This window comes from Ranitomeya imitator, chromosome 1, assembly GCF_032444005.1.
Source record: "Ranitomeya imitator isolate aRanImi1 chromosome 1, aRanImi1.pri, whole genome shotgun sequence".
In the NCBI taxonomy this organism is placed as follows: Eukaryota; Metazoa; Chordata; class Amphibia; order Anura; family Dendrobatidae; genus Ranitomeya; species Ranitomeya imitator.
Window position 1 is genome coordinate 302,176,142 of NC_091282.1, and position 25,069 is coordinate 302,201,210.

The 25,069-nt window shown below is 42.9% G+C and overlaps 1 protein-coding gene across 1 annotated transcript in view; it reads right to left on the reverse strand.

Moving 5' to 3' along the window:
• Nucleotides 1–10,924: 10,924 nt before the first annotated feature.
• Nucleotides 10,925–25,069, reverse strand: part of UPB1 (beta-ureidopropionase 1) — a 58,047-nt gene continuing 43,902 nt past the window's right edge. Inside the window, exons 6-10 of the mRNA XM_069757469.1 lie at nt 20,668–20,837; nt 14,771–14,852; nt 14,631–14,673; nt 12,576–12,730; nt 10,925–11,127 (exon numbers count right to left, since the gene is read on the reverse strand). Coding sequence (XP_069613570.1) covers nt 11,044–11,127; nt 12,576–12,730; nt 14,631–14,673; nt 14,771–14,852; nt 20,668–20,837 — 534 coding nt within the window. The 3' untranslated portion in view covers nt 10,925–11,043. The remainder of the gene's footprint in view (nt 11,128–12,575; nt 12,731–14,630; nt 14,674–14,770; nt 14,853–20,667; nt 20,838–25,069) is intronic.

A 25,069-nucleotide genomic window follows, 5' to 3' on the forward strand; every position in this document is an offset into this window, starting at 1 on the left:
GTTTCCTCCAATGGATGTACAGTACAGACCAAAAGTTTGGACACACCTTCTCGTTTAAAGATTTTTCTCTAGTAACCACCACGACAGCACACCTGGAGGATGTTACCCCTTTCCTAATAGGGACAGGAAATGACAAGAGGTTAAATAACCCCTCCCTCATCCTCCCCCTCAGTGTTTTTTCCTGTCCCTACTAGGGATGAAGAGGTCATCCCAGGTGTGCTGTGCCAGCAGCGGTCACCAGGGGGAAAAGAGATTCTATGCCGGGCAGCTGGGGAGCAGACTTACCTCTCTTCCCCGAGCGCTGCTCCCATCTCTCCGGACTCGGGACTTCCGCCACCAGTCCGCACCGACAAGGCAAGGTCTGGGCGGCATTCTTCGGCTGGAGGCCTCCCTGAGCTCTCCAGCCCCTCTCCTCCAGCGCTGTGCGAGCGATGAGGGCTTCCGGTCTGAAGCCGGCGGCAGGAAGTGACGTCAGACGCTGGCCGGCTTTAGTACTCAGGAAGCTCCTTTGCGTTCCACGCTGGAACGCATGTCAGCGTGGATATCGGCGGTCTTTCTCCCCCCACATCCGGACATTGGAGGAGGTCCTCTCACAGGAGGACAGGTGCTGTGTCCGGTCGCCTATTTAAGAGCCCCGGACAAGAAGACGTCTCAGGTAAGACCACAGTGTGGTGAAAATCATGGAGACGTCTGCCTCGCGCTCTGCTCTTGCAGATCCCAGCACCATCCCGGCCCCAGTAAGTAATCTGGCCCAGGGTGTCCACTCCCTGATGCGGGTTGCAATCTTATGATTCCTTCTCCCCTTTGTTTCAGGGGGACAAGGAACCCGCATCAGGAGGCAGATCCAAAGCTGCACGTAAATGTGCTGTCTGTGCAAAAAAACTGTCCTCTTCATATAAGAAGACATTGTGCAAAGAGTGCACAGAAAAAATTGTCAGAGAAGAGCAGCCATCTCTAATGGAAGAGATTAAAGGCTTGATCCAGCACGAGATCAGAAGCTCTCTGGCCACACTCTCCCAGCCCACACCCTCCCCCAGTACTCCTCCGGAAGCTAAGAAAAGGAAGCTTAATCTAGAGGAGGAAAGGCATGAGGAATCTCAGGAGGAGATGTCGGATGAACATCCAGAGGAAGGTGAAATATCCTTAGACTCAGAGGCTTCTCAGCAAGAGAGATACTACTTCTCCTCCAGTGACATATCAGAACTCCTCACAGCAGTGAGGAAGACTATGGAGATTGAAGAAGAGAAGACGGCTCAGTCAGTACAAGATGAGATGTTCGGGGGTCTTCGTTCTAAGAAGAAACAAGTATTTCCCATTCACAAGAACATCCATGATTTAGTTCTAGAAGAATGGGAGACTCTGGAAAAGAGGTTGACCACCCCAGCAGAAATTAAGGATCGATTTCCGGTAGATGCTGGTCGGAGATTCCTAAGGTGGATATCCAGATCGCTAGGGTAGCTAAGAAAACCACGCTACCATTTGAAGATGCCTCCCAGTTGAAGGACCCTCTGGAGTGTAAAATGGATGGGCTGCTAAGAAAGTCTTGGGAGACGTCTGCATCTTTACTTAACATCAATTCAGTGTCTACCTGTGTGGCTAGATCAATGCACCGCTGGCTGGGTCAATTAGAGGAACACCTCTCTTCAGGCACTCCCAGGGAGGAGATCCTGGCCTCTCTACCTATCTTCCAGAAAGCGACAGGATTTCTAGCGGATGCCTCAGCTGAGTCCGTGAGGGTGGCAGCAAGGTCATCAGGATTGTCAAATTCTGTAAGACGAGCACTCTGGCTGAAATCATGGTCTGGGGACATGACCTCGAAGATGAGGCTCTGTTCGATTCCCTTCAAAGGGAATTATATGTTTGGGCCGGCCCTGGATGATCTACTGGAGAAGGCTTCAGATAAAAAGAAGACATTGCCAGAACCTAGAAACCCTAGGAAAAGACCCTTTCGCTCTCAACAAGAGCATACTCCTCAATACAGAGGCAAGGGTAAGACAGGGCGCTGGAGTTACCCAAAAGGAGGGAGAGACAGAAATCTCTCTCTTTCCCAGCCCCAAAACCAGAGAAAACAATGACGCCACCAGGGTAGGGGGTTGTATTTCAAACTTCCTCCCATACTGGCAAGCAATCTGCTCAGATCAATGGACGTTAACATCAGTCAGAGACGGAATAAAAATAGAGTTGAGATCATATCCTCAAAAGATGTCAAGAACAACATCTTTAGCTACACCAAAGCTACAGTCCATATTGATAGCGGGAGTACAAGATCTTTTAGACAACAAAGTGATCTCCTCAGTCCCGGAGAACGAGAAGAACAGAGGACATTATTCAAATTTGTTTCTGATAAAGAAACCAAACAGGTCCCATCGAATAATAATCAACCTAAAACCTCTGAATCAACATGTCGCCTACAGAAGGTTCAAGATGGAATCAGTAAGGTCCACAATACCCCTCATAGGACAAGATTTCGTCATGGCGACGATCGACCTACAGGACGCGTATTACCACGTCCCAATCCATCCAACTTATCGAAAATTCCTAAGATTTGCAGTCGCCAGGGGAAAAGACATAGACCATTTTCAGTTCAATGTCCTCCCCTTTGGGCTATCCTCAGCCCCGAGGATCTTCACGAAGATCATGTCCGAAGTAATGGCCTACATCAGAGGTCAACGAATATGCATAATTCCATACCTCGACGACCTACTGATAGTGGCCCCCTCAGTTCCCATTCTTCAAGAACACCTTCAGAGGGTAGTCCAGATCCTATCATCCCTAGGCTGGATAGTGAACCACAAGAAATCGGAGATGGTTCCATCAACAACAAAGGTCTTTTTAGGGGTCCTACTAGATTCTCGCAGCCAAACATCTTTTTTACCAGAACAAAAACGGACCTTGCTTACAGCAAAGATCAGAACATTGGGACAAGATAACTTCTCTAAGATGGGCCATGTCGGTTCTCGGGACCATGACGTCGTGCATCCAGATGGTGTCATGGGCACAAGCCCACACCAGAGTACTCCAGACTCATATTCTGTCAAATTGGGACGGATCCTCAGATTCTCTGGACAGAAAGATCAGAATACCACCGCATGTAAAGTCATCTTTGACGTGGTGGCTACAAAAGGAAAATCTACTCAGAGGAGTTTCCTGGTCGCAGGACCCAGCAATCTCTATAACAGTAGATGCCAGCGAAAGAGGTTTGGGAGCTACGGTAGCCCAACACATATTTCAAGGGAACTGGCCAAGCGAGATAAGTCAACGATCCTCGAACTTCAGAGAATTAAAAGCTGTAGAGGAAGTCCTCAAAGCAGCGGTAACTCTCGTTCAGAATTCCCATATCAAGATCTACTCGGACAACATGACAACAGTTGCCCATCTTCGTCATCAGGGAAGTACAAGACACGAGGATCTAAAGGCCATATCAGCCATAATATTTTCCTGGGCCGAAGAACATGTTCTCTCTCTTTCTGCCCTGCACATAAGAGGGGAAATAAATGTACAGGCCGACTTCCTGAGCAGAGAAAAGATCCATCCCGGAGAATGGGGTCTAGACCCAGAGACTTTTCAGATTTTGGTCAGAAAATGGGGACAGCCGGAAGTGGACCTGTTCGCGAGCGCCCAGAACACAAAAGTGGATCAATTTTTTTCACTAGATCCAACCAATCCGGTGCTAGGAGTAGACGCATTGGCCCAACCATGGACATTCTCACTGGCCTACGCGTTTCCTCCATTACCAATTCTACCAAGGGTCCTACAGAAGATAAGGACAGAAAGAGTCAGTGTAATCTTAGTAGCTCCATTTTGGCCCAAAAGAAGTTGGTTTGGGTCCCTCATCAGCCTAAAAGTAGATGGACCAATGGCACTACCTCCGATCAAGAACCTCCTCTATCAGGGGCCAATACTTCATCCAGACCCCGAGAGATTACACCTGAATGCCTGGCTTCTGAATTCTCAATTCTGAGGACCAGAGGACTATCAAACAAGGTCATTAGTACGCTACAGAAAAGCCGGAAGACCGTTACCAATTCCATTTATCAGAAAATAGGGAAGACCTATATCACATGGAGTGCTCCTGAACGGCCCAACCCAGATAGGCCGAACCTAGCCAGAATCCTGGATTTTTTACAAGATGGACTAGAAAAAGGTCTCAAACCCAGCACCCTCAAGGTACAGGTGGCGGCACTGAGCTCGTATTTTGACCAACCTCTAGCCGAACACAGATGGATAAGAAGGTTTATGACGGCAGCATCCCGCATATCTCCAAGATCCATTAATATAGTCCCATCTTGGGACCTCAATATAGTCCTGAAGGGACTTACACTTCCACCTTTCGAACCTTTGTCATCAATAGCAATGGATAGACTCGCCTGGAAAACCACCTTCCTGATAGCCATAACTACAGCCAGGAGAGTAGGTGAACTACAGGCCCTGTCGATCAATGAACCCTACATGAGGATTCTACAAGATAGGCTTATTCTGCGATTGGATCCATCCTTTCTTCCAAAAGTCGTCTCTGACTTTCATAAGTCACAGGAGATAATTCTCCCTTCCTTTTATCAAGAACCAAAAAATGAAGAAGAACAACAGTTCCATACTTTAGACGTTCGAAGAACGGTACTTTATTACCTTCAAATTTCAGATAAAATTAGGAAGGATCAGAATTTATTTATCCATCTTCATGGGCAGAATAAGGGAAAGAAGACTTCCAAATCTACAATTGCCAATTGGATCAAGAGAGCAATCTTGGAGGCCTATCAGATCCAAGGCCTTCCACCGCCAGAAAAATTCACAGCTCATTCTACCAGAGCAACAGCTGTCTCCTGGGCCGAGAAAGCCAGTGCTTCCATTGAGCAAATATGCAGAGCGGCTACGTGGTCCTCGGTCCATACATTTTCTAAACATTACAGGCTAGACCTGATGTCAAAGGAGGACTTGGCCTTCGGAGAAAAAGTCCTTGGGGCTATAGTCCCTCCCTAATAGATTACTCTTGGGTACTGCTCCAGGTGTGCTGTCGTGGTGGTTACTAGAGAAAATAGAATTATTCTTACCGTTAGTTTCTAGTAACTCACCACGACAGCAGGAGTAATCCCTCCCTATGCTTGATATATACGTTCTGAAAAGAATAAATATAATTTGAAGCATTCCTTCTCCTGTGGTCCTTTATAATAACACTGAGGGGGAAGATGAGGGAGGGGTTATTTAACCTCTTGTCATTTCCTGTCCCTATTAGGAAAGGGGTAACATCCTCCAGGTGTGCTGTCGTGGTGAGTTACTAGAAACCGAATTAACGGTAAGAATACTATTTTCTATATTTTCAGGACTATGAAAATTGTACATTCACACTGAAGGCATCAAAACTATGAATTAACACATGTGGAATTATATACTTAACAAAAAAGTGTGAAACAACTGAAATTATGTCTTATATTCTAGGTTCTTCAAAGAAGCCTTTTGCTTTGATGACTGCTTTGCACACTCTTGGCATTCTCTTGGTGAGCATCAAGAGGTAGTCACCGGGAATGGTTTTCACTTCACAGGTGTGCCCTGTCAGGTTTAATAAGTGGGATTTCTTGCCTTATAAATGGGGTTGGGACCATCAGTCGTGTTGTGCAGAAGTCTGGTGGATACACAGCTGATAGTCCTACTGAATAGACTGCTAGAATTTGTATTATGGCAAGAAAAAAGCACCTAAGTAGAGAAAAATGAGTGGCCATCATTACTTTAAGAAATGGAGGTCAGTCAGTCTGAAAAATTGGGAAAACTTTGAAAGTGTCTCAAAGTGCACTTGCAAAAACCATTAAGCGCTACACAGAAACTGGCTCACATGAGGACTGCCCCAGGAAAGGAAGACCAAGAGCCATCTCTGCCGCTGAGGATAAGTTTATCCAAGTCACCAGCCTCAGAAATCGCAGGTTAACAGCAGCTCAGATTAGAGACCAGGTCAATGCCACACAGAGTTCTAGCAGCAGACACATCTCTACAACAACTGTTAAGAGGAGACCTTGTGCAGCAGGCCTTCATGGTAAAATAGCTGCTAGGAAACCACTGCTAAGGACAGGCAACAAGCAGAAGAGAATTGTTTGGGCTAAAGAACACAAGGAATGGACATTAGACCAGTGGAAATCTGTGCTTTGGTCTGATGAGTCCAAATTTGAGATCTTTGGTTCCAACCACCGTGTGTTTGTGCGATGCAGAAAAGGTGAACGGATGGACTCCACATGCCTGGTTCCCACCGTGAAGCATGGAGGAGGAGGTGTGATGGTGTGGGGGTGTTTTGCTGGTTTCACTGTTGGGGATTTATTCAAAATTGAAGGCATACTGAACCAGCATGGCTACCACAGCATCTTGCAGTGGCATGCTATTCCATCCACTTTGCGTTTAGTTGGACCCTCATTTATTTTTCAACAGGACAATGACCCCAAACACACCTCCAGGCTGCGTAAGGGCTATTTGACCAAGAAGGAGAGTGATGGGGTGCTACACCAGATGACTTGGCCTCCACAGTCACCAGACCTGAACCCAATCGAGATGGTTTGGGGTGAGATGGACCACAGAGTGAAGGCTTAAGGGCCAACAAGTGCTAAGCATCTGGGAACTCCTTCAAGATTGTTGGAAGACCATTCCCAGTGACTACCTCTTGAAGCTCATCAAGAGAATGCCAAGAGTGTACAAAGCAGTCATCAAAGCAAAAGGTGGCCACATTGAAGAACCTAGAATATAAGACATATTTTCAGTTGTTTCACACTTTTTTGTTAAGTATATAATTCCACATGTGTTAATTCATAGTTTTGATGCCTTCAGTGTGAATGTACAATTTTCATAGTCATGAAAATACAGAAAAATCTTTAAACGAGAAGGTGTGTCCAAACTTTTGGTCTGTACTGTATATTGTGAAAAACCTGTCAGTCAATGGGATCAAGGTAGGGAGAAGATAACAGTGGACTTCCTCACACTAGTCAGCGGAGATATAGTCCTTGGCTGGTTTTTCACAGTATGTTTTCTCAGAAATGTGACCGTGTTTTAGAGCAAAGCATACCTGTCTGCAATCAGGTTACCAGGCTCTGATTTATGATGCCATCAGACTGCATGAATCTAATGAACGGTTCCTTTTTAACCCCTTATGCCCACAGGATGGTTTGCACGTTAATGACCGGGCCAATTTTTACAATTCTGACCACTGTCTCTTTATGAGGTTATAACTCTGGAACGCTTCAACGGATCCCGGTGATTCTGACATTGTTTTATCGTGACATATTGAGGTTCATGATAGTGGTAACATTTCTTTGATATTACCTGCGTTTATTTGTGAAAAAACGGAAATTTTCCAACAACACCATTTTTTTTTTTAGGGATCACATTTGAAGTCATTTTGAGGGGTCTATATGATAGAAAATAACCAAGTATGACACCATTCAAAAAACTGCACCCCTCAAGGTGCTCAAAACCATTCAAGAAGTTTATTAACCCTTCAGGTTTTTCACAGGATTTTTTGGAATGTTTTAAAAAAATGAACGTTTAACATTTTTTCACAAAAAATTTACTTCAGCTCCAATATGTTTTATTTTACCAAGGGTAACAGGAGAAAATGGACCCCAAAAGTTGTTGTCCAATTTGTCCTGAGTACGCCGATACCCCACATGTTGGGGTAAACCCGTTTGGGCGCACGGGAGAGCTCGGAAGGGAAGGAGTGTTAAATATGCTTATTTTGCACATTTATTTAATCAGGACTCCTCACCAGGTGTGATACTCTTAAAAGAAAAAATTTCATGATATTTTCATAAAAAATGTAGTGGTTTATTGAATTGTCCACAGAAAAACCACATTGCAGCATAAAATAGATGAAATAGTTACGAACAGATTGTCCATTTGTTCCTATCAGCGTTTGTTCCACATCTTTCCCAAAGTTCTGAATGGTAAAAGCTGTCTGTGTGAAGCCTGAAGTCATCATGGCTACCAGTTGTTCCTTCCTTCTGTGACTTGTCTGATGTCCATGGTGAATGCAGGAGGTGACAGCCCCCTCCCTCTTAAGAGACGTAATATATATATGTCCCACAGCCCTTGTTTCCTCTCTATATGGTGTTAACTTATACTCTAAGCTATATATACATAAATAGCTTTTATAATGTCAGTGAGAAGCAATGTGCTCAGTACAGAATTGAGAATAATTCAATTAATATTTAACAAGGAGCACTGTTTTACTTTTTCAACACAGAATTGGCTGGAATTGAGATCGGACGCCATGTCGCATTTGGAGAGCCCTGATGTGCCTAAACAGTGGAAACCCCCCAATTGTAACTGAAACCCTAACCCAACCACCCCCCTAACCCTACTCCCAACCCTAACCACACCTCTAACCCCAACACACTCCTAACCCTACTCCCAACCACACCCCTAACTCCAACACACCCCTAACCCCAACCATAAATGTAATCCCAACCCTAACTTTAGCCCCAACACTAACCCTAACTTTAGCCCCAACCCTAACTGTAGCCCCAACCCTAACTTTAGCCCCAACCCTAATGGGAAAATGGAAATAAATAAATACATTTTTTTTAATTTTATTATTTTTCCCTAACTAAGGGGGTCATGAAGGGGGGTTTGATTTACTATTTATAGGGGTTTTTTTAGCGGATTTTTATGATTGGCAGCCGTCACGCACTAAAAGATGCTTTTTATTGCAAAAATAGTTTTTGCGTCTCCATATTTTGAGAGCTATAATTTTTCCATATTTTGGTCCACAGAGACATGTAAGGTCCTGTTTTTTGCGGGACGAGTTGTCGTTTTTATTGGTACTATTTTCGGGCACGTGATGTTTTTGATTGCTTTTTATTCCAATTTTTGTGAGGCAGAATGACCAAAAACCAGCTATTCATGAATTTCTTTTGAGGGGGGCATTTATACCGTTCCATGTTTGGTAAAATTGATAAAGCAGTTTTATTCTTCGGGTCAGTAGGATTACAGCGATACCTCATTTATATCTTTTATGTTTTGGCGCTTTTATACAATAAAAACTTTCATAGAAAAAAAATATTTTTGCATCTCTTTATTCTGAGGACTATAACTTTTTTGCCGATGATGCTGTATGGTGGCTCGTTTTTTTGGGACAAGATGATGTTTTCAGCGGTACCATGGTTATTTATATCCGTCTTTTTGATCATTTTGATTATTTCACTTTTTGTTAGGCGGTATGATAATGAGACGCGGTGATACTAAATATGTGTACTTTTATTGTTTTTTTATTTAGATAAAGAAATGTATTTATGGGAACATAAAGAAATGTATTTATGGGAACAATATATATATTTTTTTCTTTTTAGGAATTTTTTTTTTTTACACATCTAAATATTTTTTTTTTTTACATTATCACATTTTCCCAGGGGGGGAGGGACATCGCTATATAGTGACAGATCGCTGATCTGACACTTTGCAGAGCACTGTGTCAGATCAGCGATCTGACATGCAGGGCTGCAGGCTTGCTCTGAGCAGGCGCTTGTAAGCCACCTCCCTGCAGGACCCGGAAGTAGCCCCGCGGCCATTTTGGATCTGGAGCCTGCAGGGAGGAGATGCTTGGTACAACGTGAGCACATCGCGTTGTACCAATGGTCTCAGGGAAGCCCGCAGGGTGCCCCCTCCCTGCGCGATGCTTCCCTATGCCCCCGGAACGCTGCAATCATCTTTGATCGCGGTGTGTCAGGGGTTAATGTTGCAGGAGCGGTCCGTGACCGCTCCTGGCACATAGTGCCGGATGTCAGCTGCGATAGTCAGCTGACACCCGGCCGCGTTCCCCCGTGAGCGTGGCCGATTGCATATGACATACTATCCCGTCACTGGGAATTAAGTCCCAGGTCACCTTGACGGGATAGTACGTCATATGGGATTAAGGAGTTAAAACCAAAGAAAGGTAGTGTTTTCTCCTTGTTAACGTGCAGTTAATATCTAACTTTTACATGAAGGATTCTGTCAGGTGGTTATCCAGCTATGTCCTTGTCACACTGGAAAACAGAAACTGTAGACTATGTAATGTGACAGACTAACTGAATGCAAGGAGCATAATGTCCAGCAGCTGACGTGACTTGGAATTCTGTCTCTTTTCATAGCTTTTTTATATCTTTTTCTTTGGTGGTCTTCAAGAGCAAAAGTGTTTTTTTTTCTTTTCGTAATCCTCTTTTGATGCTGCAGAAAACTGTCAATGGCTCTTGTACTATTAAATGGTTTTAACAGGCCAAGGCAAATTTTGTTTCGGCACTGTAGCATGCCAAATGATCCGAACAGTGTATACTATACACATTAAGATTTGTCTCTGCTTGCCGGTTTGGGCAGTCGGCCTGAGGTTGCCCATATGTCCTTTGCATAATTGCAGTCACGTGCTGAATATTTTCTTTTCCCGATTCTCTTCACCAACTATGCAAATTGCATGAATGGTCATGTGATGACCATTCCATCCAGCAAGCAGTGCTGAATCCTAAGGCTATGTGCACATGTTGCGGATTTGGCTCTGCGGATCCACAGCAGTTTTCCATGCGTTGTACAGTTCCATGTAAACCTATGGAAAACCAAATCCGCAGTGCACATGTGGAAAACTCCACGTGGAAACGCTGCGGTTTATTTTCTGCAGCATGTCAATTCTTTGTGCGGATTCTTCCGCAGCGTATTACACCTGTTCCATAATTGGAATCCGCAGGTGTAAAAACACAGGTAAAACGCAGGGCGTTTTACCTGTGGATTTTTCAGAATCCGCGTGGAAAAATCTGCATTGGATTCCGCAACGTGTGCACATACCCTAACAGTTTGTCTATTACACACTGTTAGGATTCAGCATGATGGAGTACCAGAAAAAATAATTGTCCTGACCTGGAAAATCTTTGTATCTAGAGTGTGCACTAGGAACGTAATTTTCAGCAACGTTATAGATGAATGGAATTCGTCTTGTGATTAAATTGTTACTTTTTTAATAATTATTGAATCTGAAAATCTGAAGCTGTTTACACACCAGCAATATCCAATTATAACATCCTTTGTGTTTGAATATAGATCACCGTTTATTTACTCCTGTACTATATTGGGCTGGAAATCTGGTCTCACAGCTTGGGATAATTCTGCAGCATACATTTCATGGCGTCCAGTCATCTGCATGAGGAAATAAAATTATTAATTAGTTTCCAGTTTTAACCTCTTCAGCCCCAGAGCCTGTTTTCACCTTCATGACCAGGTCAAATTTTTAAATTCTGACCAGTATTACTTTACGCGATTACTTTACTGATTCTGAGATTGTTTTCTCGTGACATATTGTACTTTATGATAGTGGTAAAATTTATTCTATATGACTTGTGTTTATTTATGAAAAAAACAACGGAAATTTGGTGAAAATTTAGCAATTTTCAAACTTTTAATTTTTATGCCCTTAAATCAGAGCATTATGTCACACAAAATAGTAACATTTCCCACATGTCTACTGTACATCAGCACAAATTTTGAAACAATTTTTTGTTAGGAAGTTCGAAGGGTTAAAAGTTGACCAGCGATTTTCTCATTTTTCCAACAAAATTTTCAAAACCATTTTTTTTTTAGGGACCACATCACATTTGAAGTGACTTAGAGGGGCCTATATTGACAGAAAATACACAAAAGTGACACCATTCTATAAACTGCACCCCTCAAAAGTCTTCAAAACCATGTGCAAGAAGTTTGTTAACCCTTCAGGTGCTTCATAGTAATTACTAAAATGTTGATGGAAAAAAATGAACATTTTAACTTTTTTTCACAAAAATTATACCTTAGACCCCATTTTGTTTTATTTACACAAGTGCAACAGGAGAAAATGGACCTCAAAAATTGTGCAATTTCTACTGAGTAAGCAGATACCCCATATGTTCTGGTAAACCACTGTTTGGGCGCACGGCAAGGCTCAGAAGGGAAGGAGCGCCATTTGACTTTTTGAACGCAAAACTGACTGGAATCGAGAGCGGACTCCATGTCGCGTTTGGAGAGCCCCTGATGTGCCTAAACAGTTAAACTCCACCACAAGTGGATTCTGATCGCTGCTGTGTGTCAAACTGAACGATATCGCTAGCCAGGACGCTGCAACGTCACGGATCGCTAGCGATATCGTTCAGTGTGACGGTACCTTAACCCTAGGTATTTCTGTTTATAGTGGGTTTTCTAGTTGATTTTGATGATTGGCAGCTGTCACACACTTCTCATCATGCGTTTCAAAAACGCAAATGCAGGAAAAAACGCATGTAAACGCGTCAAAACGCCGCGTTTGTGTTAAAACATGCAAAAACGCATGCGCCTAAAAAACGCAGCATTTAAACGCGTTTTTTCACCAAATGCGTTTGCGTTTAAAACGCTGCGTTTTTAAACACAAATGTGAAACCAGCCTTAGACTTCTATTTTTGAAAGTTTTCTTACTTTGCAATATTTTTTCTGAACCTGCCTAAAGTTTTGCATAGTTTTCGTTGTGTATGTATATACATATAATACGGATTGGGAACATTATCATTTTAATGAATTTGCATGTTCACGAATGTGGATATTCATGGTTATTGCATGTTTTGATGGCTTTTGGTACTAACCTTGAAGTTCCACTTATCGCTTGTCTGCCTGCAAAAGTTGAGATCCAGTTCAGCAATCAAAAGACCGTCAGATACCCTACTTAGCCCAGGGGTACGACTGCCATCAGGAGCTGCCACATAACTAGATCCATAAAAGTGGCCAAAGTCATGATGGGCTGAAGAAAGAAAAGATGTCTGTTAACATGGCTGTCATAATAAATGCCTTACTGATTAAAAAAGTAACAAAGTATCAACTTTTTTTAAAAAAATTTAATCGCAGAGAGAACATTTACTTTCATCAATATTATTATTTATTGTTATAGCACCATTTATTCCATGGCGCTTTACATGTGAGGAGGGGTATACATAATAAAAACAGGTACAATAATCTTGAACAATACAAGTCACAACTGGTACAGGAGAAGAGAGGACCCTACCCGCGAGGGATCACAATCTACAAGAGATGGGTGAGGATACTTTAGGTAAGGATAGAACTGGTCGTGCAGTGGTTTGGTCGATCGGTGATTACTGCAGGTTGTAGGCTTGCCGGAAGAGGTAGGTCTTCAGGTTCTTTCTGAAGGTTTCGATGGTAGGTGAGAGTCTGATATGTTGTGGTAGAGAGCTCCAGAGTAGGGGTGATGCGCGAGAGAAATCTTGGTATGCGATTGTGGGAAGAGGAGATGAGAGGGGAGTAGAGAAGGAGATCTTGTGAGGATCGGAGGTTACGTGCAGGAAAGTACCAGAAGACGAGGTCACAGATGTATGGAGGAGACAGGTTGTGGATGGCTTTGTATGTCATGGATAGGCTTTTGTACTGGAGTCTCTGGGTAATGGGGAGCCAGTGAAGGGATTGACAGAGGGAAGAGGTCGGGGAATAGCGGGGGGACAGGCGGATTAGTCGGGCAGCTGAGTTTAGAATAGATTGGAGTGGTGCGAGAGTGTTCCAGGGGAGGCCACAGAGCAGGAGGTTTCAGTAGTCAAGATAGGGGGCGATGTGACGAGGTGGTGTGTGAATGGGAGACGCTGAATGTTCGGTCAGTTAGGTATGAGGAGATCCAGGATAGGGCAAAGTCTGTGATGCCAAGGGATGAGAGGGTTTGTAGTAATAGGGAATGGTCCACTGTGTCAAAGGCAGAGGACAGGTCCAGGAGGAGGAGGATAGAGTAGTGTCGCTTGCTCTTGGCGGTTAAAAGGTCATTGGTGACCTTAGTTAGGGCAGTTTCAGTGGAGTGGTGTGACCGGAAGCCTGATTGTAAGCGGTCGAAAAGGGAGCAGGAAGATAGATGGGAGGACAGTTCAAGATGGACGTGTTGTTCCAGTAGTTTTGAGGCATAGGGGAGAAGTGATATAGGGCGATAGCTAGATACAGAGGATGGGTCAAGAGAGGGCTTTTTGAGGATAGGTGTGATGGAGGCATGTTTAAAGCTTGAGGGGGAAACACCAGTTGTTGGTGATAAGTTGAAGAGATGGGTATACAGTATATCTATATCCCAGTTCATTAACCTATGCACTAATGGTAAATAGGCAGTTTAAGCTTACCCATCTCATACCTAATCAATGGACGAGGTAATTAAATAAGCTGCAGTCAAAATTTTTGCATTTGAAGAAGAGTAATTTTTTTAGTAGGTGTCACAAATTTAATTATAAAAACATGATTCAAGCTCACCTAGTAGCTCAATGCTCATCCACCTGGGGCTCAGACTACGGCCTCGCCCTGGCCTCACATCAAGGAAAATAGAAAAAATTGGAGTCCGGCTCAACAGGACTGGATTTTACTTTTCTTTTTCAAAAGAAAATATAGTGCATACAAAATAAAAATTTACATGGTCGACATGACCCAGTCGACGCATTTCGACTGCCTAGGCAGTCTTACTCATCCAGTCCTGTTGAGCCGGTCTCCAATTTTTTCTATTTTCACAAATTTAATCATCAAATCTGATACAGGCCTCCTCCCCCCTAAAATGCTTAACGTGGGTATTTTATTTTGTATGAAGCATGATTTATTTAAAACATGGAGATTATGAATTCTTCTGAGTTCACGTTTATTAATAACAAGCAGTCTTATTATTTTGTCACCTTTCTTGCCATCTCCCGATGTGAATTCGTTTTCAAAGTGTTCCTTAAAAGAAATGTCCAGAAAAAAAAATTGTACGTTATTGTCACATTAAAACAAAAAGAACATATGGAGGTTCAGGAGGACGAATGTTTATACTCACAGTTCCCACACGGTTAATGGCACAGGTAAAGCAATGATTGGCAATGGCTGCATTTCTTGCCTCAATGGGCCACAGAGACTCACTGCAAATAAATTAGGGCCATATTACATTAAAGGGGTTTTCCAGCTCTACAAAATTGATTGCCTATCTGTAGAATAGGCTATTGATAACAGATGAGTTGGGAATCCCAATTCTTAGCACCAGTGTTGATCAGCTTGCTAGAAAAGGTGCAGTATACCCGCCGCAGCTATGTGCTTTTTGTACTGGTGTGCTTGCTATTGCAGTTCATATACAGGTCCTTCTCAAAAAATTAGCATATAGTGTTAAATTTCATTATTTACCATAATGTAATGATTACAATTAAACTTTCATATATTATAGATTCATTATCCACCAACTGAAATTTGTCAGGTCTTTTATTGTTTTAATACTGATGATTTTGGCATACAACTCCTGATAACCCAAAAAACCTGTCTCAATAAATTAGCATATTTCACCCATCCAATCAAATAAAAGTGTTTTTTAATATCAAACAAAAAAACCAACAAATAATAATGTTCAGTTATGCACTCAATACTTGGTCGGGAATCCTTTGGCAGAAATGACTGCTTCAATGCGGCGTGGCATGGAGGCAATCAGCCTGTGACACTGCTGAGATGTTATGGAGGCCCAGGATGCTTCAATAGCGGCCTTAAGCTCATCCAGAGTGTTGGGTCTTTTTTAGAATCTAAAAAAAAAATCCAGAAAATCACATTGTATGATTTTACATAATTTATTTGCATTCTATTGCATGAAATAAGTATTTAATACAATAGAAAAACAGAACTTCATATTTGGTACAGAAACCTTTGGTTTCCTGTAGTACTTGGCAAAGTTTGCACAAACTGCAGCCAAAATTTTGTCCCACTCCTCCATGCAGATGTTCTCCGCATTTTTCAGGTTTTGGGGCTGTTGCTTGGCAACATTATTTCATCTCCCACCAAAGATTTTCTATTGGGTCTAGGTCTGGATACTGACTATGCCCCTCCAGGACCTTGAAATGTTTCTTACGGAGTCACTCTTTAGATGCCCTGGCTGTGTGTTTCTGGTCATTGTCATGCTGAAAGACCCAGCCAGAACCCATCTTCAATGCTCTGAGGGAAGGAGGTTCTTGGCCAAAATCTCACAATACATGACCCCATCCATCCTCTCTTCAATACGGTGCAGTCGTCCTGTCCCCTTTGCAGAAAAGCATCCCCAAAGTTTGATGTTTTCCCCACCATGCTTCACAGTTGGGATGGTGTTCTTCGGGTTGTACTCATCTTTCTTCCTCCAAACACTGAGTGGAGTGGATACCAAAAAGTTCTATTTTGGTCTCATCTGACCACATGACCTTCTCCCATGCCTCCTCTGGTCACTGATGAACTTTAAATGGGCCTGGACATGTGCTGACATGAGCAGGGGTACGTTGCATGCCCAGCAGGAATTTAATCCAAGATGGCGCAGCGTGTTACTAATGGTAAGTTTGAGACTGTGGTCCCAGCTCTCTGCAGATCATTGACCAGGTCCTTCTGAGTAGTTCTGGGCTAATTCCTGACCTGTCTCAGAATCGTCCTTACCCCACTAGGCGAGGTCTTGCATGGAGCCCCAGATTGAGGAAGCGTGACAGTCACCTTGTGTTTCTCACATGTTCAAATAATTGTACCAACAGTTGCTGCCTTCTCACCAAGCTGCTCGCCTATTGTCCTGTAGCCCATCCCAGACTTGAGCAGGTCTACAATTTTGTCCCTGGACAACTCTTTGGCCTTGGCCATGGTGGAGAGGTTGGAGTGTGAATGATTGAGTGTGTGGACCGGTGTCTTTTATACAGATAATGAGTTCAAACAAGTGAAATTAATACAGGTAATGAGTGCAGAGTAGGAGGGCTTTCTTAAGGAAAAACTAACAGGTCTGTGAGAGACAGAATTTTTGCTGGTTGGTAGGTGATCAAATACTTATTTCATACAATAAATACAATTTAATTAATTAAAAATCATACAATGTGATTTTCTGTTATTTATTATATTCTGTCTCACAGTTGAAGTGTACCTATGATAAAAAACTATAGACCTCTCCATTCTTTGGAGGTGGGAAAATTTGCAAAATCTGCAGTGTATCAAATACTTATTTTACCCACTGTAGTTCTAAAAACAAAAAACCTTAACCCCTTAGTGACGGAGCCAATTTGCAGCTTAATGACCAGGCCAAGTTTTACAATTCTGACCACTGTCACTTTATGAAGTTAACTCTGGAACGCGTTAACGGATCACGCTGATTCTGAGACTGATTTTTCGTGACATATTGTACTTCATGTTAGTGGTAAAATTTATTCGATATTACTCGCGTTTATTTATGAAAAAACGGAAATATGGCGAACATTTTTAACATTTTGCAATTTTTATGCCCTTAAATCAGAGAGATATGTCACACAAATTAGTTAATAAATAACATTTCCCACATGTCTACTTTACATCAGCACAATTTTGGAAACAAATTTTTTTTTTGTTAGGACGTTATAAGGGTTAAAAGTTGACCAGCGATTTCTCATTTTAACAGCAAAATTCACAAAACCATTTTTTTTAGGGACATCTCACATTTAATGTCACTTTGAGGGTGTACATGACAGAAAATACCCAAAAGTGACACAATTCTAAAAACTTCACCCCTCAAGGTGCTCCAAACCACATTCAAGAAGTTTATTAACCCTTTATGTGCTTCACAGGAACTGAAGCAATGTGGAAAGAAAAAAATTAACATTTCATTTTTTTTTTTACAAACATTTTATTTCAGAACCAATTTTTTTTGTTTTCTCAAGTGTAAAACGAGAAAATGAACTACAAAAGTTGTGCAATTTCTCCTGAATACGCAGATACCCCATATATTCTGGTAAACCACTGTTTGGGGGCACGGCAGAGCTCGGAAGGGAAGGAGCGCCGTTTGACTTTTTAAATGCAGAATTGGCTGGACTTGAGATCAGACGCCATGTCGCGTTTGGAGAGCCCCTGATGTGCCTAAACAGTGGAAACCCCCCACAAGCGACACCATTTTGGAAACTAAACCCCTTAAGCAACTCATCTAGATGTGTGGTGAGCAATTTGAACCCCCGAGTGCTTCACAGAAGTTTATAACGTAGAGCCATAAAAATAAATTTTTTTATTTTTTTTCCACAAAAATGATGTTTTCTTCCCCAAATTTTTATTTTCACAAGGGTAACAGGAGAATTTAGACCCCAAAGTTGTGGGGGTAAAACACTGTTTGGGCGCACAGCAGAGCTCAAAAGGGAAGGAGCGCGGTTTGACTTTTTTTTTCAATGCAGAATTGGCTAGGATTGAGATCGGACGCCATGTCGCGTTTGGAGAGCTCCTGATGTGCCTAAACAATGGAAACCCCCCACAAGTGACCGCATTTTGGAAACTAGACCCCTTAAGGAGCTTATCTAGATGTGTGGTGAGCACTTTGAACTCCCAAGTGCTTCACAGAAGTTTATAACGCAGAGCCGTGAAAATAAAAAATCTTTTTTTTTTCCTCAAATATGATTTGTAGCCCGCAATTTTTTATTTTCACAAGGGTAACAGGAGAAATTGGACCCCAAAAGTTGTTGTCCAATTTGTCCTGAGTACACTGATACCCCATATGTGGGGGAAAACTACTGTTTTGGCACACGTCGGGGCTCGGAAGGAAAGTAGTGATGTGTTTTGGAATGCAGACTTTGATGGAATGGTGTGCGGGCGTCATGTTGCATTTGCAGAGCCATCGATGTGCCTAAACAGTAGAACCCCCCAATTCTAACTCCAACACACCTCTATCCCTAATCCCAACCATAACCCTAATCACAACTCTAACCCCAACACACCCCTAATCCCAACCCTAACCATAACCCTAACCACAATCCCTATCCTTAATCTCAACCCTAACCCTAATTTTAGCCCCAACCCTAAGTTTAGGCCAACTCTAACCCTAATGGGAAAATGGAAATAAATACATTTTCTTTATTTTACTATTTTTCCCTAACTAAGGGGGTGATAAAGGGGGGTTTATTTACTATTTTATCTATGACAGTGACCAAAATGAACCAATAGGAAAAATCTTCCTATTGTTGCTGGGTGCCAGCCGGCAGATCTCGGTGGGCGCACTGCGCATGCGCCCGCCATTTTCTTACCGGAAGAAGAAGATGCCAGCAACCATGGGGGGGAAGCAGTAGTATCCAGGGACGCCGGGAAACACTGGTAAGTATTGGGGGGCGATCGGAGACCCTATTTCTCTGTCCTCTGATGTGCGATCACATCAGAGGACAGAGAAATTAAATGGCAAATTGCGCTTTTTTTTTGCGGTCGCTGTTATACCGTTAATAACGGCAATCGCAACCTGGGGGTCGGTAAAAACCGACCCGAATCATGTTCTCTGGGGTCTCGGCTACCCCCGGCAGCCGAGACCCCGGAGAAAATCCGACTCTGGGGGGCGCTATACACTTTTTCCACAGTGCCGTTAACTAATGGAGCTATGGTTTAAGTACCCTTAACTACCGCCGTTAAATGGTGTATCGGCGGTCGTTAAGGGGTTAAGGTTAATATGGCAAGGTACAGTGTAAGGAACTTTTTGACTATAAAACATTTAATTTACTACCAAAAAGCTGCTTTTATTAAAAAAAAGCTAGATGTCTGTAATAAAATCAAACTAGTATAAGGCAGACGATATGGAGCTACATTCCCATGCATACATACATCCGCTCTACACGTCCTTGTACTGACATTTTTTTTCTCAGACAACACACTGACTCACAGAGTGTCATTGATCCATACACACGATTATTAAAAAAGGACCTACTTTGTTTCGCGAGACCTTGCAGGTCCTACTCTCATCTATTTTGCGAACAAAACTCTGCCACTAAAGTCTATTCTTTATACTTCTGTGTACCATCCTTTTTTTTTTCATTGATCCGTGGTTAAGATGTCTTAGTTTCTCCTAATTATGTGATGTATTGTAGTGCAATTATGTTAAAATAATCAACAATTGCCATATTCCCCAGTTTCCAGCTCCGGTCCTCTTCTGGCCCACATGACCGCTCTTCGACACTGCCAGCTCACATATTGTGCCGAGATGTTTCTTTTCCAATTTAAACTTATAAGAATCAAAACTGGGCTCCATAGACCTATAGTGAGAAAGTGACTTCCGCTCTACCTGTAAACCCATGTGAGCCAGCTAGACTCATTTCAGGTCACATGGGCCAGAAGAGGACTGCAGCGGCAATGGAAACCGGGAAGAAGGTGATCAGTAAGTATTTTAATAAAAAAATAACTAAATATTTACACACTCAAACCGGTCAAGTGTTGAATCGCAGCTGCTGCACCCAGAGACCGTTTTACTGTCAGCGGCGCTGACATCACATTGCCAGAGCCGCAGTCAGTAACTGAGCTCAGCTTGAGTTGACGATACTAGGCGGTCAGTGCTATTCAGTTCACTGATGGGCTGCAGTGCTGTCGACATGACGTCAGCACTGCAGACAATAACAGGCACAAGGAGCAACAGCGGAGACTCTGCCCTGGACCCGGGGTTGGTGAATAAAGCACAATTTGTTTTTAAACCGAATGCAGCTGGAAGAGAGGGATAACCCCTTTACAATATGGAGAAAAAAATAAGTTTGACCCCTGTGTCCTGGGCGGTTCTTAGAATATATTGTCTTTTTCTGTAAGTGATATTATGCAATGATTTATCTATTTGTATCAAATTAGAATATCTAAACATAGAGGACTTGTTTCCATAAAATAAAAGTTATCCATAAGCTGCACCACCCAATTCCGCTGACACTCTAAAAAAAAAACCCAACATTTACATATCTCATGGTTTTATTTTAGTATACTTTGTCTACATTGATTTATTACCTAAGCTCTCCAACAGTGGCTGAAGGGTTAAAAATTATTTCTGCTCCATTAATGCTGTACATTAACCAGTTAAGCGGATGGTGTCGTCCATAACAGATGTTCACAGCAATCCTCCCATATGCGGTCTGAAATACTCTGTGTCCTGTGTCGCCCTCCATGTAATAAGTGGACTAAAATACAAAGATTTGGCACGGTGAAATACAATTACCGGTAGGTGACATTGTTGGAATGTGAAGCACAAATCAGCACTGGATCTTTGGACCCGAACTTAACAGCTTTATGGAGGCTACAGAGTTTGGGTCAGGAGACCTGAAAGTCGGTCTCAAACCGGAACACATGACTGTGTGAATGTTGCCTTAGGCCGGGTTCAGATGAGCGTATGAAAAATTATCAGATTTTAATCCCCAAAAACAGTCGATTTTCATCCATATTGTCATCTATATGACATCTGTGTGTCATCCATATGTCTGGTTTCTACATCCGTATGGCATCTGATTTTATACATCAACATTTTAAGGGAATCTATCAGCAGGTTTTTGTGCGGATTTCACCTATTGAGGAGCACGTGTAAACCGCATGGAAAACTGCTGCGAATCCGCAGCGTCAAATCCACAACGTGTGCACAAACCCTAAAACTGCCTCCACCACTGATTGGCAGCTGCTTATAAACTCAAAGCTGATAATCAGTGTTTTATGGGTATCAGGAAAAATAAAATCCATAAAATATCTCCGGAGAGGGGACATATCACCCTGAGATTAATTATACCTGGGAAGAGAAAGACAAATTATAACTAGGAGGTGAGAGAGGGAGCGCTAACACTTCAAGCTCCATTAAAGTATGGACCTCCTGCAGTGATCAGGTAATCAGGGATGTGGAGTCACAGTCGGTGTCCATTTTGAAGGAGTCGGTATAAAATGGACTGACTTCCAAGATATATAATAAATTGGGTGTAGTAGTAGAATGCAGGATGAGCTGTAAATGTTTTCATAAGAACTTGGCAAAGTTAGGAAATGTCCTATAAATGTGTGTTCCTTTTCTAAAGGTACCGTCACACTTAGCGACGCTGCAGCGATACCGACAACGATCCGGATCGCTGCAGCGTCGCTGTTTGGTCGCTGGAGAGCTGTCACACAGACCGCTCTCCAGCGACCAACAATCCCGAGGTCCCCGGTAACCAGGGTAAACATCGGGTAACTAAGCGCAGGGCCGCGCTTAGTAACCCGATGTTTACCCTGGTTACCAGCGTAAAAAAACAAACAGTACATACTTACATTCAGCTGTCTGTCCCTTGCCGTCTGGTTCCTGCACTGACTGCTGGCCGTAAAGTGAAAGTGAAAGCACAGCACAGCGGTGAGTCACACAGCGGTGACTCACCGCTGTGACTGTGCGCTGTGCTCTGCTTTCACTTTACGGCCAGCAGTCAGTGCAGGAACCAGACGGCAAGGGACAGACAGCTGAATGTAAGTATGTAGTGTTTGTTTTTTTACGCTGGTAACCAGGGTAAACATCGGGTTACTAAGCGCGGCCCTGCGCTTAGTTACCCGATGTTTACCCTGGTTACCAGTGAAGACATCGCTGAATCGGTGTCACACACGCCGATTCAGCGATGTCTACGGGGAGTCCAGCGACGAAATAAAGTTCTGGACTTTCTTCCCCGACCAGCGACAGCACAGCAGGGGCCTGATCGCTGCTGCCTGTCACACTGGACGATATCGCTAGCGAGGACGCTGCAACGTCACGGATCGCTAGCGATATCGTCTAGTGTGACAGTACCTTAAGGATCTCGGCGTTTAGCTGAGATGAATCTGTGCTGCACTTTATGTACACGGTCAGCAGTGACCAGTGCTGTGGAGACTGGAGGCAGGGAAATTGAGGCGTTGGTTTGGCTTACTGACTCCACAGCCCTGGAGGTAATTACAGCGGAGAAATACTTGGAGGAAAAGACAGCAAGTCTGGCGGAGAAGTGTCTTTCCCAAGCATAGAGCTTCCGCTGATCAAAAAACTGTTCTGTCTCCAGTGTCCAGATATGAATGTTGGTGTTTTGCATCAATCCAATATTTATGGGAGATAGATTTTTTTCGGCATCATAGCGAAGTGATGAACACATTCACCTTACCGAAGGGCCATTCTAACACCTCCAACTTAATATTGGTCTAATGGATGATGCTATAACTGTCATGTGTCACTAAATCATAAATTTACTAAATATAAAATCACGGTAGGAAACACGATGAAATCTACTGATCTCCAGGGGCAAAGACATCGTGTAAGTTCAGGATCTCATGGAATTCTTAACGGATTAGCACATCCCACAATCAGCCCCCGGAAGAGATCATCAAGGGGAGGTATGTGGGCGCAGCACTGAGCTAATAAAAATGAAAGTTTGGGTCTCTGCCTTTGTTCATTTTGGAAAACACAGGTTTGCACTGAATGTCTCATTTTCCCAGTCGGAGTGCTCCCTTCCGCTAAGCTCTGAGCCATTTCCATGACATCAGGTTTAGTAATTTTTTTTTCGTTATTCCTTTTTATTTAATGTAATTGTATACATTGTATTGTTTTGTTCCCATTTTGTATCATCTTTGTAGATTTTTTTAAACACTGCCTATCTTTCTGGATTAAATATATAAAATGTAATAGCTCTGTTCCTCTTTCTCTGTAAACCACACCCCTGAAGCCATATGCTACCTGTAATGGGTGTCCAATCGGCCTGTATAAATATATAATGTTCCATGAGTTGGAATTGGAGGTATACCATAAGAACACTGTGAGTTTCCCTTAAAGGGAACCTGTCACCTGAATTTGGCGGGACTGGTTTAGGGTCATATGGGCGGAGTTTTCGGGTGTTTGATTCACCCTTTCCTTACCCTCTGGCTGCATGCTGGCTGCAATATTGGATTGAAGTTCATTCTCTGTCCTCCATAGTACACGCCTGTACAAGGCAAGATTGCTTTGCGCAGGCGTGTACTATGGAGGACAGAGAATGAACTTCAATCCAATATTGCAGCCAGCATGCAGCCAGCGGGTAAGGAAAGGGTGAATCAAACACCCAAAAACTCCGCCCATATGACCCAAAACCAGTCCCGCCAAATTCAGGTGACAGAGTCCCTTTAATAGTGGAAGCAGCTGCAGCTATGTAACTGCCCTGATGATTGGAGGCAGCGGAATTGTGTCCCCTGACAAACTTATGGCGGAGGTGGAATCTGTGTGATCCCCTCACCCCAGGATGGTATACTTGACAACTGGTGACAGCAGCTGGATCTGCATTACCCCCTGGCTGTTATCCTTGACAGTGGGGTTATACAGAGCTCAGCATTATGAACACTGGTGGATCTGCAGCAGAGAAAATAAGTATTATATCATGACTACACCAAGCATCCCAGCAAGTGACACATCTTTGGTATCAGGGTCTCTGTCCCTACATCATGCTGCTCTCAGATAACATTGCAAAAACATGCTGACAGATTCCATTTAAAAAATGTACAAGACAAAATACAGTTTACTATGTTAATAATGGCAAGGTATCCCTAAAAAATTGGATGCAATATGGATGATCTGTATGGGATCATTTTTCTTATGCGCACCGATAGATTTCATAGGGTGAGTCTCATAAAATATACACAAAAGAATAGTGCATGCGGCAATTTATTTTTCCTTGTAAAAAAAATGAAATCTAAAACAGCCATATTCAATCACATTGGTGCTTGTTCTGCATGGGTAGTACATTATCTGATTTTAAAGGGAACCTGTCACCTGAATTTGGCGGGACTGGTTTTCGGTCTTATGGGCGGAGTTTTCGGGTGTTTGATTCACCCTTTCCTTACCCGCTGCGCAGGCGTGTACTACGGAGGACAGAGAATGAACTTCAATCCAATATTGCGGCCAGCATGCAGCTAGCGAGAGGGTGAATCAAACACCTGAAAACTCCGCCCATATGACCAAAAACCGGTCCTGCCAAATTCAGGTGACAGGTTCCCTTTAACATGGACAGCAAACATACAGGTGCTTCTCACAAAATTAGAATATCATCAATAAGTTAATTTACTTCAGTTTTTCAGTACAAAAAGTGAAACTCATATAGAGTCATTACAAACAGAGTGATCTATTTCAAGTGTTTATTTCTGTTAATGTTGATGATTATGCCTTACAGCCAATGAAAACCTAAAAGTCATTATCTCAGTAAATTAGTATAATTAACAAAATACACCTGCAAAAGCGTCTTAAGCATTTAAAAAGGTTCCTTAGTCTGTTTCAGTAGGCTTCACAATCATGGGGAAGACTGCTGACTTGACAGATGTCCAGAAGGCAGTCATTGACACACTCCACAAGGAGGGTAAGAAACAAAAGGTAATTGCTAAAGAAGCCGGCTGTTCACAGAGTGCTGTATCCAAGCATATTAATGGA